The 17,424-nt window shown below is 25.9% G+C and overlaps 1 protein-coding gene across 2 annotated transcripts in view; it reads left to right on the top strand.

The window, feature by feature from the left end:
• LOC107167771 (tyrosine-protein kinase receptor-like) overlaps positions 1-17,424 on the top strand; it is a 409,135-nt gene that overhangs the window by 299,849 nt on the left and 91,862 nt on the right. For both annotated transcript variants that reach the window (XM_089216481.1, XM_089216480.1), the window contains exons 3-4: positions 13,881-14,091; positions 15,464-15,585. In XM_089216481.1, coding sequence (XP_089072607.1) covers positions 13,881-14,091; positions 15,464-15,585 — 333 coding nt within the window. The remainder of the gene's footprint in view (positions 1-13,880; positions 14,092-15,463; positions 15,586-17,424) is intronic.

Below are 17,424 nucleotides of genomic sequence, written 5' to 3'. Positions count from 1 at the left end.
AAAATGTATTATTTTAAACTCTTATATATAAAAATAATAAAAAATATGGCACGTTACTGGTTGGCGTTTGAGATCTTATTGAACTAATAAATAGTTAAATAAATATATTTTCATTATTTGTGAAAAACTAAATAACTATATGTTGAATAATACCTGATAAGTTGTTTTTCACGTTATTATAGCGTTGTGTTTTATGTAAAATTTTTTAAAACAAATTGGTTAAGAATGAAAAAAAAATAATTTTTATAGAAAATATTAACTATGCATACAATTATGCGAAAATCGAGGTAATATGTATTTTTTCTCTAAAATTATAGAAAAATGCAAAATATGCATTTTAATTTTCAATTTTTAAACTCGGCATTGTATAGCTCAGATTTCTAACTTAGTCTGCTATAATTCGACAGCATACAGATCAATATGCAACTTCCGAACCTTAGTGATATTCATAACCTAGGTAATTAAATGTTGTAAGTACCTAAGTACTCACTTAATAATAATTGGTAAATTAACTTTACATGCATTTAATTATATATTTTTTTATACTTTTATTTAAAAAAATATTATTTTAAATAATACTTAATAATTATTATCTGGAATAAATAAAGGGACATATATTTTAATTTTAATTTAATTTAATGAGAATTTCTAATTGGCGCTGTTATAATATATACAGCTTTCCCGCTTAGGTATTTGTCTATAGTTTGACAGTTAAATATTTTATATATACAAACAATTTTTGAGAGATTTTTAGAGAAAGTATTATTTTCAGCTCTAAAATTAAATTGACCCACTCATATTGTATTAGACTGTATTGGGGTGTAAGTTTTAAAGGTGTTTTTATTCCTTGTCTAATTTGAAATTTATTTTTCCTGGGGCCACATGAACGATAATATCGTCCCTGCATGAACATTCCTTGATATAATTAGTCAAATAGTAGCCAAATTATTCATTGAAGCGCCCAGGGAACGACAGAATATATCTAATCTAAGAATAAATTTGAAACACCAATTACACCGGCAACCTGCAGTCGATTCTCATGATTAATCTTTATTTGAATTAGGTAATTGTGATATGTGTTAAAATGTTCAATTAAAATGGACGCTTTAAATCAAACAAGTTTAGGAACTTATAAAAAAGTCAATATAAATAAAAAACTAATATAATATTACACTGATAAATATTACACTAATATTGCGAAACACGCTTAAAAAACTATCACCGTGACGTATTCCCAATTGCGTTTTTAACATTAATAATATAAAATTATTAATAAATTCTAAGACAAATTTATTTGATTACCTAGTTCATTCTAGTTATCTATTTGCAGAGATTTTTACCTGAATAAATTCACTCCAGCTTGCAATATTGTATGACATAAAAGGTGATATTGCATTGCCCATTCGGGACTTCTGTTATTCTATTCAAATACTTTCAGACAATGTCAGTTAATATTATTTTTTGTTAAGAAAAAATCTTATTTTTATGCTCCAAAAAGACCTAACTGTTACATATATATATATATAAATAAATGAAATTACATCACATAAAAAAAAAATAGGTGAATATAGCAATAACACATACAATTTTGTTATATAAAAATGAAGAAAAAAATAATTAAATTAAATTTTTAAATTTTTAAAATTCTACATAGCTCTAGTTTAGTCTATTTTGGGTTTAAGACACAAGTTGATACATCAAAATGGCTTGAAAAAATCCACGAACCCGAATATGATATTTAAATTACGGGTTGCCATTTAAAAAAATGTAAGTTTTATTGCGCAGGCGCAAAATACATGAGTTAAAAACATAAAAATGATTATCTCATAATAGATATTTTTTGTACTAATGATTAATCCATAATTACATACAATTATGTAGGTACTCTATTTTTAAATTATTATACAACATTATAATTATTGTATTAATTATGTATATTTTATTGTATTTAAAAATTTAATAGAATCCAAAATATTTTAAAAGAATGAAGAGAACAATGATAATCGTTGAATCATTAATATTATTAATTCATATTTTATTAAAGATCACACATCATATTTTTTAAACATTGCATTTAGATTTAATATTGTTTATAAAATCATAGTTTTATATCATCATGTCTATATGATTGCAACTGTATGTTGTTTTGATTAAGAATGTTACATTTTGAATTAACTTTCTAAATAACTTTGTTTCTACGCCATTGCATAAATACATTAAAAGTATACTGAACTATTTAATCACTGTCTTTGCTTAAAATTTCAGTGTCGTTTTTCAAAAGAATCACCAAAGATGAGTATTATTTTTCAGTGTATTGCACATTACTGATAAACTTAAACATAACACGAACCTCTTTGCGTTCCAGTTTTCCGCATCAATACACCTTGTGGTAATTTTTTTTTCCTTGACGAACAAGAAAATATTAGTTTCAGTATTCTTCAACTTTTTTCTCTACATTAATTTTATGATATTTATCCTAAAATAAGTGCACCATACCTATAGTCAAACTTTGAAGATATACTATTATTATGCAATGTTATAGGGTGTAGGATTACAGTTAATTTGTGGTTGCAATATAATTTGATTTGATTTTGATTAAAATTTCTTCTTGCTTACAAATGAAGTTAGCTGGTATTAATTTCAAAAATGTACCAGCAGAAAAATATCTAAGAGAAAGAAAAATATTATCTTTCCATAAATATATCATCACCTTTTTCTTGCAATTTTTCTCCCAAGATTTTTGGTGTCACTTATTTAGGTGTATGATTTAACACTAATAATTATTTTTGAATTGGAAACATTAAAATGTAAGTCAAAGATTTTTTTCAACCATTTTTTTTAAATTTTATTCAACAAGTTCATACAACTATGCGGTACCTACCTATATGATTTACGTTTTTTTAGTAATAATTAAACTGTATAAATGTAACTTATTATGTAAAAGTTTCTGGTTTTAATCGTTTTTTAACAACTTTTGTCTTTAGAGTTTATTCGGATATTAATTATTACAAAAACAATACGTTATTGTTTTATTATATTTTATTGGAGGTGAATCAGAGCAAAAGTAGTAGGTATTTTCCGTTTTTATTTATTATTTTTTTTGTTTAAATACATGGGCAATATATATTTTATTCAATAAAAATGAGCGTATATGAACTGAGTTATGACTTTAATTATGTGATTGTTGAATTTCTTGTGTTTGATATACTTTTGATCACAATGAGTTGATTCCCGAGACCTACCGGTACTTAATGTATTAGTTAATTCCCGGATAATTATTAGGTATGCACGATTTTATTACTGTGTCAGAGGTATGTACGAGTGGATTCTCTATTGTTGTATACCAATAGATTGCACGGCCGTAATGAGTTCAAATGTCAGTTTTTTTAGAGAGGTGTTGTCATGGTATATTGGTAATTTCATTAACAGATACCAATTTTGAAAAATAATATGTTATACATTTTACCAAATCACTAAATTTTTTTAATAATAATTTTTACCTCTTAAATTTTCTTACAAATATTTTTTTATTAATAAACTAAAAATAAAAAAAAAATTTAAGAAAATTGTTAGGCAAAACTCCAACTGGTATTTATTGGGTTACACTAATATGCTGAATATTAAACTAAATATTGAAAAAATATATTTAATGACTCGGGAATCAACTCAAATGCAGCCATTTTAATGTGTTAAAAGTATTTAGCAGATTGATTTCATTGTATCTGTAAAAATGCGTGGCTTAATACTAGTAGTGGTTATTACATATAAGTGGATAAATATCATAGTCTACGTTCTGCGAATAAGATTATCCAAAACTAAATGAGTGAAACCTACAATTACTGGCCATATAATACCTTATGCAATATATTATAATACATTTTTTAAATCTTTTAGCTAAACACTCAGCAATCTATTTAACGACGTTTCGTCGCTCAAGTACACATTATACAGATAGGTACTCGCTGTTTTGAGTTAAAACAGATATATAATAAAAATGTCTAAATAACTACGGTATGCAAGATAAACATATGCTTTTAACTCTAGAAATAACGTAGAGCGTAGAGCAAACCCTAAAATAATCCATTTAAAGTAGAACCGATGTTAATAATTTGCAATATATTATAGAACTCCTTAGGAAACATTTTGAATATGTTTTCCATACCAAAAAGTGAAGTCGAAATCAGTAGGTTTTATACCAAACATATTCCTCGACCCGTTCAAATATAAACATGAAGTAAGCATTTACTTAACCAATTAAATATAATACTAGGCACATAAAATTCGGATTTCAAACGAATTAGACGTAAGCTGGTTATTTAGATCATACATAAACATATATTTTATTAATAAAGATAGACGTTTAAACAAATAGGTGATAAGCTTACCTTAAGAACAATAAGAACATTTATATTATGTATTTAAATTTATTTCGCATATAAAATAAAACAAATCTACATAGAAGTTACCTATAACTATTTGATTAATGTTGTTCAGGAAAATATGTAAATACTATATTAATACTATAACTACACATATTCCCCTAAATTGCCTATATAAAACTCCGTGTTTGTAATTAAGATTTATTGAAAGCATTCTATCATAACTATCTTTTCTGAGGTACCGGAGATATTATGAAATAAGCTATAGGTACGGAAGAAAGCGTTTGTTTGAGTAAGTTATAGCTTTGAAAGAAGCTTTTTCTTATATTTTAGAAAAAAGGAAGCTTTTCCTTTCACAAAAAAGTATAATAATTAATACCAAAGAAAATACCAAATATTTTTTATGAATACAGATATAAGTATATGGTTTAAACATTTTTTACTTTATTTGGTATATAATATTTCTATTTTTTTGTGAACATTTTATTTTTAATCTATAGGTATATATAAAAGAATTTGTCCTCCAGAGGGATCACCGTAGAGCCCAAACCACAGGGAAGATCTGCTTGAAATTTTCAGGATGGATTAATATTATAATTTTGCCGTACTTTAAGATTTTCGGAAATTCAACCCCTAAAAGTAAAATTAAGTGGCTGCGAGTATACAACAGTGGTGCCATCTATCAAGCAATATCTAATATTATTAATATTATATTAATTGTTTATTTATACCTATTATTAAATTATTATTATTATTATTAATAATCTTCATCTTCTTCTTCATCACGTATAAGACCCAACATCGTATACATTTTTTACGACTGTGAACAACACCGAATGTCTGACATTTCAAGCAAATTTTATAGCCCTTGGATTATTAGAAGATGACAATCAGTGGAATTTAGCTTTAGAAGAAGCAGCAGTATGTCGTTCACCTACGAGTAATAAAATGAGAGAACTATTCATTGTAATATTAATATTTTGCAATCCATCGGACGCTTCAAGGCTTTGGAATAAGTATAATGACGATTTTTCGGAAGATATCCGGCAACAACACTATAGACAATAGATTAAAAATAATACAACAGAGTATGAACTTTATAATACATGTTTAGTATTAATTGAAGATTTTTTTTTAATCTAGGTGGAATTAGCTTAATTAATATGGTTTGCCAACTCCTACAAGATCTTGTGGACTGTTAGGAAAAAGAGAATATTTAAAAGAAACAAGCTATGATTTAATTGCTTTACATGAAATTGTTGAGCAAAATGAACACCCATTGACTGAGAAACAGTGGTTTGTTTATAAACAACTATACTACTTACAAATACAACTTAAATTATTTGGTTTATTATTACATAAATTTTATTAATATTATACATTGAAAAAAGTGTAAAAAAATTTCAGTTTTGTCAAAAAACCAAAAATAATAATAATTTTTTAGGGGGAAATATTAGATTTACGAAAATTGTTGTGATTACATTTTTATAGAACATAATTTGTTCTACAATTATGGTTCAATACATTTTTATGATAAATCCTATAGTTTTCGAATAAAATGTAAAAAACCGTTTAATTGCCCTCTGTCCTATACTTAAGTCTCTTGGGGCACGGGAAGAGGGTGAGCAGTTATGCCCAATTTCTTCCATATAACTTTTAAATGATAATAAAAAAAAATGGAGGGTCCAGCAATGAAAATTCAAATGTGTGAAATGAAGGACCACCCTACTAGGTATATCATAAATTGCGATGAAGGTTTAAAATATTTTTTTTTATAAATTGTCTGTTGATTGTTATTAAAATACGACAATTATTAAACGCATGGCTAATAATTAGGATATGAAAATTGATTTAAGGCTTACAGTAGCAATTACTTATGTATAATAATTTATTAATTGTAATCAAGGCATTTAAAAAGCTATCCTTAAGTACAGATTTTAATGAATTTTACATAATTTATTTATGAAGTTACATCTCTAAATAATTAATTTAGTATAGGTTTTTTGAGATGTAGTCAATCTCTTGTATGCCGACCATTGATTAATTTAATAAATATATATATTTAAATACAATTCACTGACTTAATACATACCCACTTTTTTTACGGTAAAATATTCATTTATAATTGGAATTCGTATTAAATCCATACTATATTTTTCAAAGAAGATCAGATTTTTACGGTATATTTAATTTTTCCATTTTTGTCACGATTCCTACGTTTTAATAATTTTAATTAAAAACCCTTCATTAAAATGTACAAAACGTTTTATTCATTACTAAAAATAATAATAATTGGTCCATTCACTTACAAAGTCAATCATAATTTTTTTTTTTTTTTGTAATGTACTGTAATTTAATCAGGAAATGGGAAATGTTGACATAAATTTTTTTTTCAGATAGTATTAGATTCTGAGCGGAGCAATGAATGTTTTGATTTTACCATGATGTGTGTTTTTTTTTTTGTGTGTCTGTCATCACGTTTTGGAGCAGTAAAAGTGTTTCGATTTTTGACTTCATTACCTCGTTCGATCAAAAAGTGAATCTAGTTGGTACTTTGGGAGGTCAAAAGTGAAAAATTTTTAATACTTTTCTAAATAATCGAGAAAAACAAACTAAAAATTAAGGGAAAAACGGGAAATTTTACGCACACTCATTTTTCGACAAAATCGATTTTGGTTTTTGATGTAATTTTAAAACAAATGATCATAAATGTTTATATAAATATATTCTATTGACCATGCAATTTTCAAAAAATTTTGACTTAAGTTGAACTATTCATAGGCATTTCAAATTTTCCATCATTATTAGTTTTTTTTTAAATTAATATTGATTAAAATTTATTTGTTAGGCAGAAAAACTTGAAAATTTAATACAAGGCTCATAACATATTGTTACAATTATAGCAGTTGAAAAATAAAATAAATTCATAGTCACAATTCTTTTTTATAAGCATTCAAAGTTTGAATTTTGACAAAATACGTAAAAATCACGAAAATTCACAATTTATTTTAAGCTAGAAATTCATAAAAAATTTTACTTTTTAATCTAAGATTTCAAAATTTAATACAAGATTCCATACAAGTTTTTCAATCTTAATTACAAATATAAAGTCCACCGAAAATTAAAATTAAATTTTTATTAGCATTTGAAATTTAAATTTTTACAACATTGGATTTCCACTGGATTTCACATTTAGTGATTTTCTTATTTTGGTGTAACTCTAAAAGTCTAAAACAAATGACCGCAGATACTTGAAATTTTAACTGAATGTTTATATTGACATTTTCTATATTTGATAACATTTTCAAAAATTTAGATTTGTTTTGAGCTGTTTAATGACATTTTAATTTTTCAACTTTTTTAGTTTTTTTTTCTATAAATATCGATAAAAATTTATTTGCTCGGTAGAAAAGCTTGAAAATTTAATACAAGGCTTCTAACACATTTTAACAATAGCAGTTGAAAAATAAAATAAATTCATGGTCACAATTTTTTTTTACAAGGATTCAAAGTTTGAATTTTGACAACATACGTAAAAATCACGAAAATTCATAAATTATTTTATGCTAGAAATTCATAAAAAAATTTCCTTTTATATCTAAGATTTGAAAATTTTTAATAATCTATAATATATCCTAGACAGATAAACCGTCTTCGCTCAGAATCGTTTTTCGTATACAATGATATAATATCATTGGATTCAAATTTAATTCCATCCATTACAATAACCCACTTGTAACCTACTGTACAGCAGAGCGACATCAACGACTTACCCGCCTTTTTTTATAATGATCATCTCACAAATAGATATACAAATAATGTTTTTGTTAATAATAAAATTAGAGGCAGCTAATAATTCATAAGTTTAAGTATTGTGTTTTTCCATATCTAGTTAAAAATATTTTTTATGAATAATTACGACGAATTATTTTTTTACATAATTTGTATATTATATTGTTAATTATTTACATATCGCATTAAACCATATTAATTTTTATGGTTGCATATTCTTATGTAGTTACTCACTTTAAAATATTATAGAAATAATCAGTAGGTGTATTTCATCACCTATTTATATCACGACAAATTAACCAAACAATCAATAATTACTTGCAATCAATTTACTGTACTTACTCCGATGGATTAACCATAATTATAATTTCATCATTAAATCAAAATCAGTATTTTAATATTTATTTTTAGATTTAAAATCAGTGATGATATTTCGAATTTAAGACAAATAAGCAAATTAAAAATTGTTGCTAATTATCGTGTGAGTTTTTCGATAAAGAATGGACAATTTACATAAAATTATCATTTCTGGTATATATTTTTATGATCGTTTACATTTTCAATCATAACATTATGAATCTCAAAGATGTATTTTTTTTTCTAATATCATTGTAATTCAAAAATGTTTATTAATCACTATAACTAAAATAAAAGTTATTGGGTATGCAACATCTATGACTAACGGGTATTCGTCCAGTTTATCAGTCTGTTTTTCTATGTCTCAAATAGTTATTTATAGTTTTCAATGGGTTCATAAAATATTTCTTGCACTCGGTGTAATCTCCTTGTCACGTAGTTTATAAATAATAAAAGCAAAACCATAATTATGGTTCTGCGACAGGAAGTTTAATAAAATATTTAATACTTAAACGTATTTATACTAAAATAACTTCATACGACGAAACAGAATAGAACCATATCCTCGAAAATACTCTATAAACATATTTATACAGATAAATAAGCTCGATAATGTACATTTTTCTTCAGTTCGACTCCCATTCAATAATACTCAATAATATCTGGTATTTTATTATTTGAGTTTGTAGAAAACCATAATTTCTGAAGTTTCAATACAAAAATCATTGTGACTGACGATAAAATGAAATTGGATTGATTCCATACTTATAATAGTTATAATAAAAAAAGTTCAGAGTTAAGGTGACATTTATTATTAAAATAATACAATGGGTTTCTTTTTTTACCAGTAACGATCGAATTTCAATAATTTATTAAAATTGTAATACTCACAATGTTGTAATTTTTTGATAAAAATTATAATTTTTTGGCATTTCATAAATATTTAAAATTAAATCAAATAATTCCGAAGTATATAATTTTATTTGTACGTTGTTTGTTTCCATTTGAGTATCAAATATTTAAGGGTACATATAAATAATCTAGTTAAAACGAATCTACTAAAAATCTATCGTTTAAAACTACAAAATATAATGTATACAAATATATTTATACGCACAAATGTATGAATGGATTGATAGTTTAAGCCAACCACAAAATATTGCTTTGATTAATTTTTATCTTAAATTATATTTCAGAAATACTTTGTTCTTAGTTTTTATTTCAAGCGTGAAAAAATGAGTCATATGTTTATTAGAATTTTGATTTCCAAATAAAAAAATGAATAGTTTGACGAACATTTAAAATTTTGTAGCGTAGTTTTTTTAATTATAATTGTTGTATAATACATATTTTATTTTGGGTAACTATATAAACACATAAAACAAATCAATTCTGAAAATTCTGATGAACATTAAGTATATAAGTCAATTAGCTCTAATAATTTGTAAAATTTTAAAATCACAACGTTATTACTTAAATTTAAAAATATATTAATTTGATGTAATTGTTATAACATTGATGTACTTAAAACATAAAATAATTAAAAAAATAAATTATCGAGTTATAATTGATAAATATGACAATATAATTACAGAGACGAAGTAAATAATATTATTCTATAATGGTACCAAATCTGTACCTAGTGTTCTTAAAAATCACTATTATTGTGCCAACCAAAAATTTTTTTTCTATGAATGATATTTTAAAGTTCAACTTGAAATTTTTTTATATTTATTAATAATACAGAAAAAAAATCAAGAAATGTAAGGAAGTGTTATCTAAATAAAATCTAAATAGTTTTTGTGTAATATTGTTCCCATTATTGTTTTTTTTTTTCGAATAGATGCATTTATTTTACTATACACTCTAACACTCAAGTCTCATTTCAATATTATAGTTCTTGTTGCGGCTGATTATTTGCACTTAACGGAGGCTTACAGTGATAAATTTAATTTTAATATGATAACTATGTATTTACCTTACATGCGTAAGTCTTGTATGTGATATGTACTCGTATAGCACGGAATAACTTATGTGAACTTTTCATCATAATTACAATATTATTGCATATGCAATACCTACGTATTATACGTTGAATACGGAGTACACAACAAATTTTACATCTATTAATAATTTGATTGATATTATTTATTTCAATGTGTACCATCTTGGCAATAAAATTATGCAACTAAAACCACCCAACAGTATAAATTATAATGATCACATGATTTGGGTCAAAAAGGTATAGGACTAAATTCTAGCTACATTGAGAATGATTTATGTGTCAATTATAAATCGCATGTCATTAGTTATTGAAACTTATACTAACTGTATCACCAATAAATATAAATATATTATTAGAATATCGAAGTGCAATTCCAATGATATATCGAAATGATCATAAATAAAATAAAATAAATGATTACTCTTTTTTACACACATTATTATAGTTAATATTTTTTAATTTTTAGACTTATTTAAGCATAATAATAAATATAATAATAACAATAATAGTAATAATAACATATCGTTATGAATATAAAATAATGATTCCATAATATTATCATGATGTTTATGGCTAAGGTAAGATATCTATAATTCTTATGTCAGATTCGTTAAACGTATTCAAATGATTGTAATATATCCTGATATATTATTATTATATTAGCCATTGTGACGACAACAACACTCGACCGCAATAATTTAAATCGCAAAACATTCGGAAAACCACGATTACTTATTTGTGCCTGATCCCCGTGTTTAAAACGAAAATTATTAACATTAATCATTTGAACGACAAAAAAAAAACAACATTATAATTTATATTATAAGCAGGTTCGGCAACCGGTGAGGTCTGTAGTCTGCAATCGATCTTAAGATCTTCAAGAGTTTGAATTCAAACTAATTCATACGGCCCGCTCCAAAATTACGATTTGATTAAATATTTTATATTAATAGAACATATTAAAAAATTACATAAGCACCTATAAGAATATTAGTCATTAATCGTTTGGTCACAATTTTATGTGAGTAAAAATAGAATTGTAAATTTTAACGTATCAAAATTTAAAATATAACTGTAACATTTTTATATTTTTCCAACCTAGCTAGCTTGCAAAACTTTTTTAATTTTTAAATATTGCCTAAGAGTCCAAAAATGTTTTCGACCATCGGGACCATATCAAAAAAGTTTTAGGATACCTATGTGTGTTTCAAGACTGTGAACACTTAGTGATGGTGCTTTTATTCCGTCTCTAAAATGGTGATGAGATTCGAGTGAAAGAATGCCCCCTGCAGTAGTATACTGTGGTACCTAAAACACTATAAAGGAGTACTTGAAATCCTGTAAATTTACTGTATATGGCATCGATAACCACCATGATTACCTTTGAAATTTATTTTTCCTAAACGTGTAATAATTCATTCTTGGAACTATAATATTATCAAATTCCTACGGCTGTCGTATCGATATCGGTTAGGTATGTTCTATTATAATTAATATATTATAAGAAGTTATGCCAGAATTTGATTATCGATACGATGAAACAAGAACGTTTATTGAATACCACAACCACCTACAGCATTATTAAGCATATTGACCTCGGAATTAAGATGTTGTCTGCTGCCATCTCGATTAATCTTACGCTCAAATTTGAGGTATAAACCAGCTGCTGAACAACATGATCTAATGTTACTATAGGATTTTTCAGCACGTTTCAGACAATTAAATGTTTACGGTTATTACCAAGCTTATTACTGTTATTCTTATTTTTGTACACAATGATTCGATCACTTTTGGAAACAAAAATTGCAAAATTTGTCTAGATTAAGATGGACCTATAAATAAAATTCCGAAAACATCTAAATCAAGAAAATATGATTATAATTTTTTTCAGGAACTTAATCTAATAAATAGGCTAGTTGATAAAATGTTGGAAAAAGATTTATACTTTTGTACTAAAATAATAAATCAATTAATATTCATGCAAGACGTTAATAATGGTATGTGCATGCCTTTAACTGAGTGCTCCACTCTTTTTTTTCCACCATAGCCATACTAATTACTAATGACCACTTACAACGCTCACATTTAAACAATAAGCACGCAAATACTTCTAAAATTAATATTTAACTCCTTAAAGACCTTAGGTGCCGAAGAAAACAAAATAATATGTTGCAACCGAAAATTAATATAAATGTTTGAAAAATCATACATATAATATAAAATTAATTCGCATACAAATAAGATATTTTTGTACGAAGTAAAATACATATAATACTGCATATTTTCAATTTTGTCTACCTATCCGTGGGAGTAAGCGGATGTGCTCATTTCATTTTTATTTTTATTTTTATTTTTTTTTTCATGGTAAACCAATAATTTGGAGCACTGTATAATATTGTAATATTGTAATCGTACCCAAATCAGGCACTAGTTCATTGATCATCTAAATATTTTTCTTATTAATTTTAATATTTTTTGATTAAATGACTATATGCCTTAAATGTAACGGTACACTTAATATAGAAACAAATTCAATAAAATCGCCAATTTGTTAGAACTCTAGCTGATGGTGTTCACGCATTGTACAATTATGGTGGCTGTAGAATCAATAATGGTGGGAGAAAACTTGGTACTCTATACAATTATAATTTTATTGTTTGGATTCAAACAACACAAATGATTTTTATAGCAAAAAATGAATTTATTATAAAAATACTATCAAGCTTCATAAGAAATTATTTTATTTACATTAAAATAATTACAGATTTTATTTTAGTTACAAAAAATTATATATTTTTATGAAATAGCAGTGTTTTGAGCTTTTAAAATTGTTATTGGTTGTACAGGAAGCATTATAACAAGAATAAAATATCTCGATAAAATTGATTTGAATATACTGTAAATGTGATCGTTTTAGACAATAATTGTATTAGCTAAATATCTCGATGCTATTTATGAAAGGGATCTGAGAAATCAACGTCATTATGTAAAAGTACCGTTTTTTGTATATGTACATGAAATTTGTTGGATATAATATTGTGTATGGCAATATTCAAAATAATATCAAAAAGGTATTGAAAATAATATGACTTTTTATAGGTTTGAAAACTTGTAAAAAAATAGTAAATACGCTTTTTAAGACATTTATTTCGATGTCATTTTCAAATTTCTGTAAAATAAAAGTTTTACGATTTTGATAGTTTTACATCATTCTAAACTCAAAACTTTCGAAAAACGGTTAGGCACAGGCTACTAAGTATTAATAAGCCCACGGTTTATACAAAAAAAGCCATTCTAATAGAATTCAATCTTTTTAACGATATTAATCGCTCTCTGTTTGTTCACAGGAAATTTCTTATTCATTTACGGTCACGAGAACACACCACATATCTACATAAGGAGCCCTTACTACACTGTCGGCGTGTTCGACAACAACGGGTGTTCGCTGTCATTTCAAATGCACACCAACGTATCGGTGCCCAGTCAAGTGTCGATAATGCTAAAGACAGAGAATTATACGTCATTAATTCAGGATAATGTCGAAAACAACTCCCCTATGTAAGTGTAAAACCACCCTTAAACGTTATGCAACCATCATCAATGCACTGAACGACGCTCGACGACGTGTCGTAAACATTACACTATTATAACGCACACAAATAGTGGTGCATCCAGCGAAAACTACGAAAAAATTATTAGTAATCACCCATTCAGAAATATCAATGGGTGGGACCCGTATCGCCCAAAAATGACCCTCTCCGTTTCGCCCGGGTACCCGTTTCGCCCAAATTTTATTTTTATTTGATTTCCGTTTCGCCCAGAGTAGTTTAGGCCAATTTAAAATTAAGTTGGCAATGATTATAATATTTGAGTATCATTTAGCGTTATTTGAACCGAAATTGTACTTATAATTTATTATTAAACATTACCATATCTTTGTCTCTTTTACTTTTTAAAAACTCAGCCGTTTTAATAAAATTGATATGTTTACACGTCATGTAACATATTATACGCACTACGATCAAATCTGATAATCTTTTTTGTTCATTACTTTTATAAGTTTTAAGTATGTAATTTGTTGTATGGTTATGTACCTTTTATATTATAGATAAGATAAGCTACGGCGATGATGTAGCGCATTCATAAATTCATAGGCATCATATTTTTGGTGCGCTTTATAGATTTTGATCGATTTCAATTCGATAACGACTGGATTTCTTATCTGTTATCGATTTGATATACTGTCATTTATAAACGATATTTCTTTTGCCTTTATTTTCTAAACTCAATTACCGTAATTTTATTACTAAAGGTTTTATACATAGATAATATAAGAATGGATAGGACATAAGAACTTATCACATGAAAATTTAGTGATACTATTTTTAAGGTTATATGAGGCGAATATTGATATGATAATTGATAAATAATAATAAATTAAATAACATCATTTTATTCTGTTATAAGTAATAACTTTAATAAGTAATTAATTAGTGATATTTAACAATAATATTCTATATTATAATTTATATTTAAAATAACAGTTGACAGTATTAATATTGTTTAGTATTAGTTTGGTGATTAGTGAAATAAAAGTATTTAATGAAATAGGTATAGAATTTTTATTCGTGTCGAAAATGAACTAGTTTAGTCAATTTACTTCTGAGTTTTAATTGATCATTGGCTTTTTTTTACTTTGTGAAAAAAACGAATGTTATAATTCATAACACATATATCCAATATTTATCCAATTTTTATTTTCTCGGCACAAGTTTTTTTTTTTGCTTATCAGATATTAAACTGCTAACAAACAATATTAATACATATAAATTAATCTTTTTGGTTTTTTTTAGAAATTATTGGTGAATATATTTAAAATAAATAACTATAAATTCCATGGCCTTGATGATTTTGTTATTTTTTTTTTTAGGGTCTGGGAGAAAAAGAAAGTATTGTTGGGTCGGCAGACAAGACAAGTTATAATTGAAATAAATATCAAGCCTGGATCACATGTCGCCATTGATGATATTAGGCTAGAAGACTGTTTACCAGGTAATCATAACTAATAATTTGAGATAAGTGAAATGGTAAATAGTAAATTAATTACATGAATGTAAAATCTATCAATAAATAGGCATAATTAATTCATTAAAAGTTTGACATAACCGTCATTAAGTCCGTAACAATAGCTCAGTTAACATCATTTTTTTTTTTTATGCCCATGGTTTGAGGCGATAGAATATCATTACTCAACTGATAACTACTGGCATGTTTAATAAATAAATTGCTTTTGTATGAGGATAAAAATAATATGTTGTACGAAAAATTCATTTTTTTATACATACGATAATATTTTATTCTATTTAAAATATAATGACAATCAGCTAATTTTTCGAATAATTTATTGAATAACAGTAAAAACACCAATACCTAATACAATAACGGTTATAATATATAAAAATATTAATTATATTAGTAGCTATTAAATAATAATTAAATCTACTAAAAACATGTTAGAAGAAGCCATAGAATATTACGAAAGAAATAGTGTTTTTAGTAAATATATTAGAATAATAATTTCAGAAAAAGTGGGCAATATGATAACATTTTGGGAAATGGGAAGAGTATTTCTTACCACTTCTTAATTTTGGATAATCTAAAAGATATGTTTGAGTGGACTGATGAAGAATTTCGAGTAGGGCGAGCCATGCTGTCTAGAGAAGAATTAATAATATAAAAAATTAAAAAACATACAGGTAATAAAACCTCGAAACAAAATTATATATTATCTGGCGTTAAAAATTTTGGATGAAAAACTATGTACAAAATCCAAAGTATACTATAAATCGTTTATCAAGAGGAAATACTTCAAGAGAATACCACTGTAATGTTTTGGTATAATATTGTATGTATATGGCCCAGAGCTATGAGCCTTGAGACAATTTATGAATATCTGGTACTCGTGTAGTATGCTACCTACAGAGATGCTTCTATATTGTGTTATATTTTTATTTCATATTATTAGCGAAAAGTATCCTTCCACCTCGCCGTGTTAAGCAACAGATACGTTAGACTGCCAACCAAAAGACAATTTATTTAATTTAAACACAACGTTATAATTTTCAATATATATTTGAAGTTATTTGGATAACATACTATACACAGTTGTAACAATATATATAACGTATTAATATACTTAACAATGATGATCATCAACCCTACATTTTAGTTAAATAAATATTGTTGTTAATCAGCATGTAAAAATGGTAAACTTTTTTGATAGGTAGGTAGCATACTACACGAGTACTAAATATCTGCAAAGCAGAAAATGTAAAAGATTACACAACGCATAATTACAAAATATATTTTCAACGATAATATTATGTATTATAATGTAAATGACTAAAAAAATATTGGTGTGGGTCAAGATTATTAATAGAAAAGTAATAATAAAGTGGCAATTGAAGAAGTCACGATAAGAAAAATACCATGTAACCATGCCTAAAATAGGATCAATGTATGAAAAAATATATAAATTCAGTCCACCCAAAAACTCTTTGGAAGAAAACAGTTAAAGGTAAACAGAGACAAAGACGGAGAAGTGTTTACTTTACGTAATTGTCTTCTCACCAAAATGTCTGCGCCCTAATTATGACCGTGGTTCTATACATTTTTATTTTAATCGAACAACACATTTGGAAATTTACCATTTCACCGCTGGAAAAATAATTGTTGTGTTTGGCTAAATTATTTCGTCAGCAGTGTAAAATCCTTTTTCCACACATTGATACATTATACATACTTACAGACAACGAGCAACTTTGATTTACTGTTAAAATATTGTTTTGTGTGTGGGACGAGGGCACACCCACGTGTATACTTGAATAGGTA

This window comes from Diuraphis noxia, unplaced genomic scaffold, assembly GCF_037042655.1.
Source record: "Diuraphis noxia isolate RWA-SAM2 unplaced genomic scaffold, SU_Dnox_SAM2 contig0001, whole genome shotgun sequence".
NCBI classification, from domain to species: domain Eukaryota; kingdom Metazoa; phylum Arthropoda; class Insecta; order Hemiptera; family Aphididae; genus Diuraphis; species Diuraphis noxia.
Note: the sequence above shows the minus strand (reverse complement) of the source record. Positions and strands in the feature narration are given on the sequence as shown.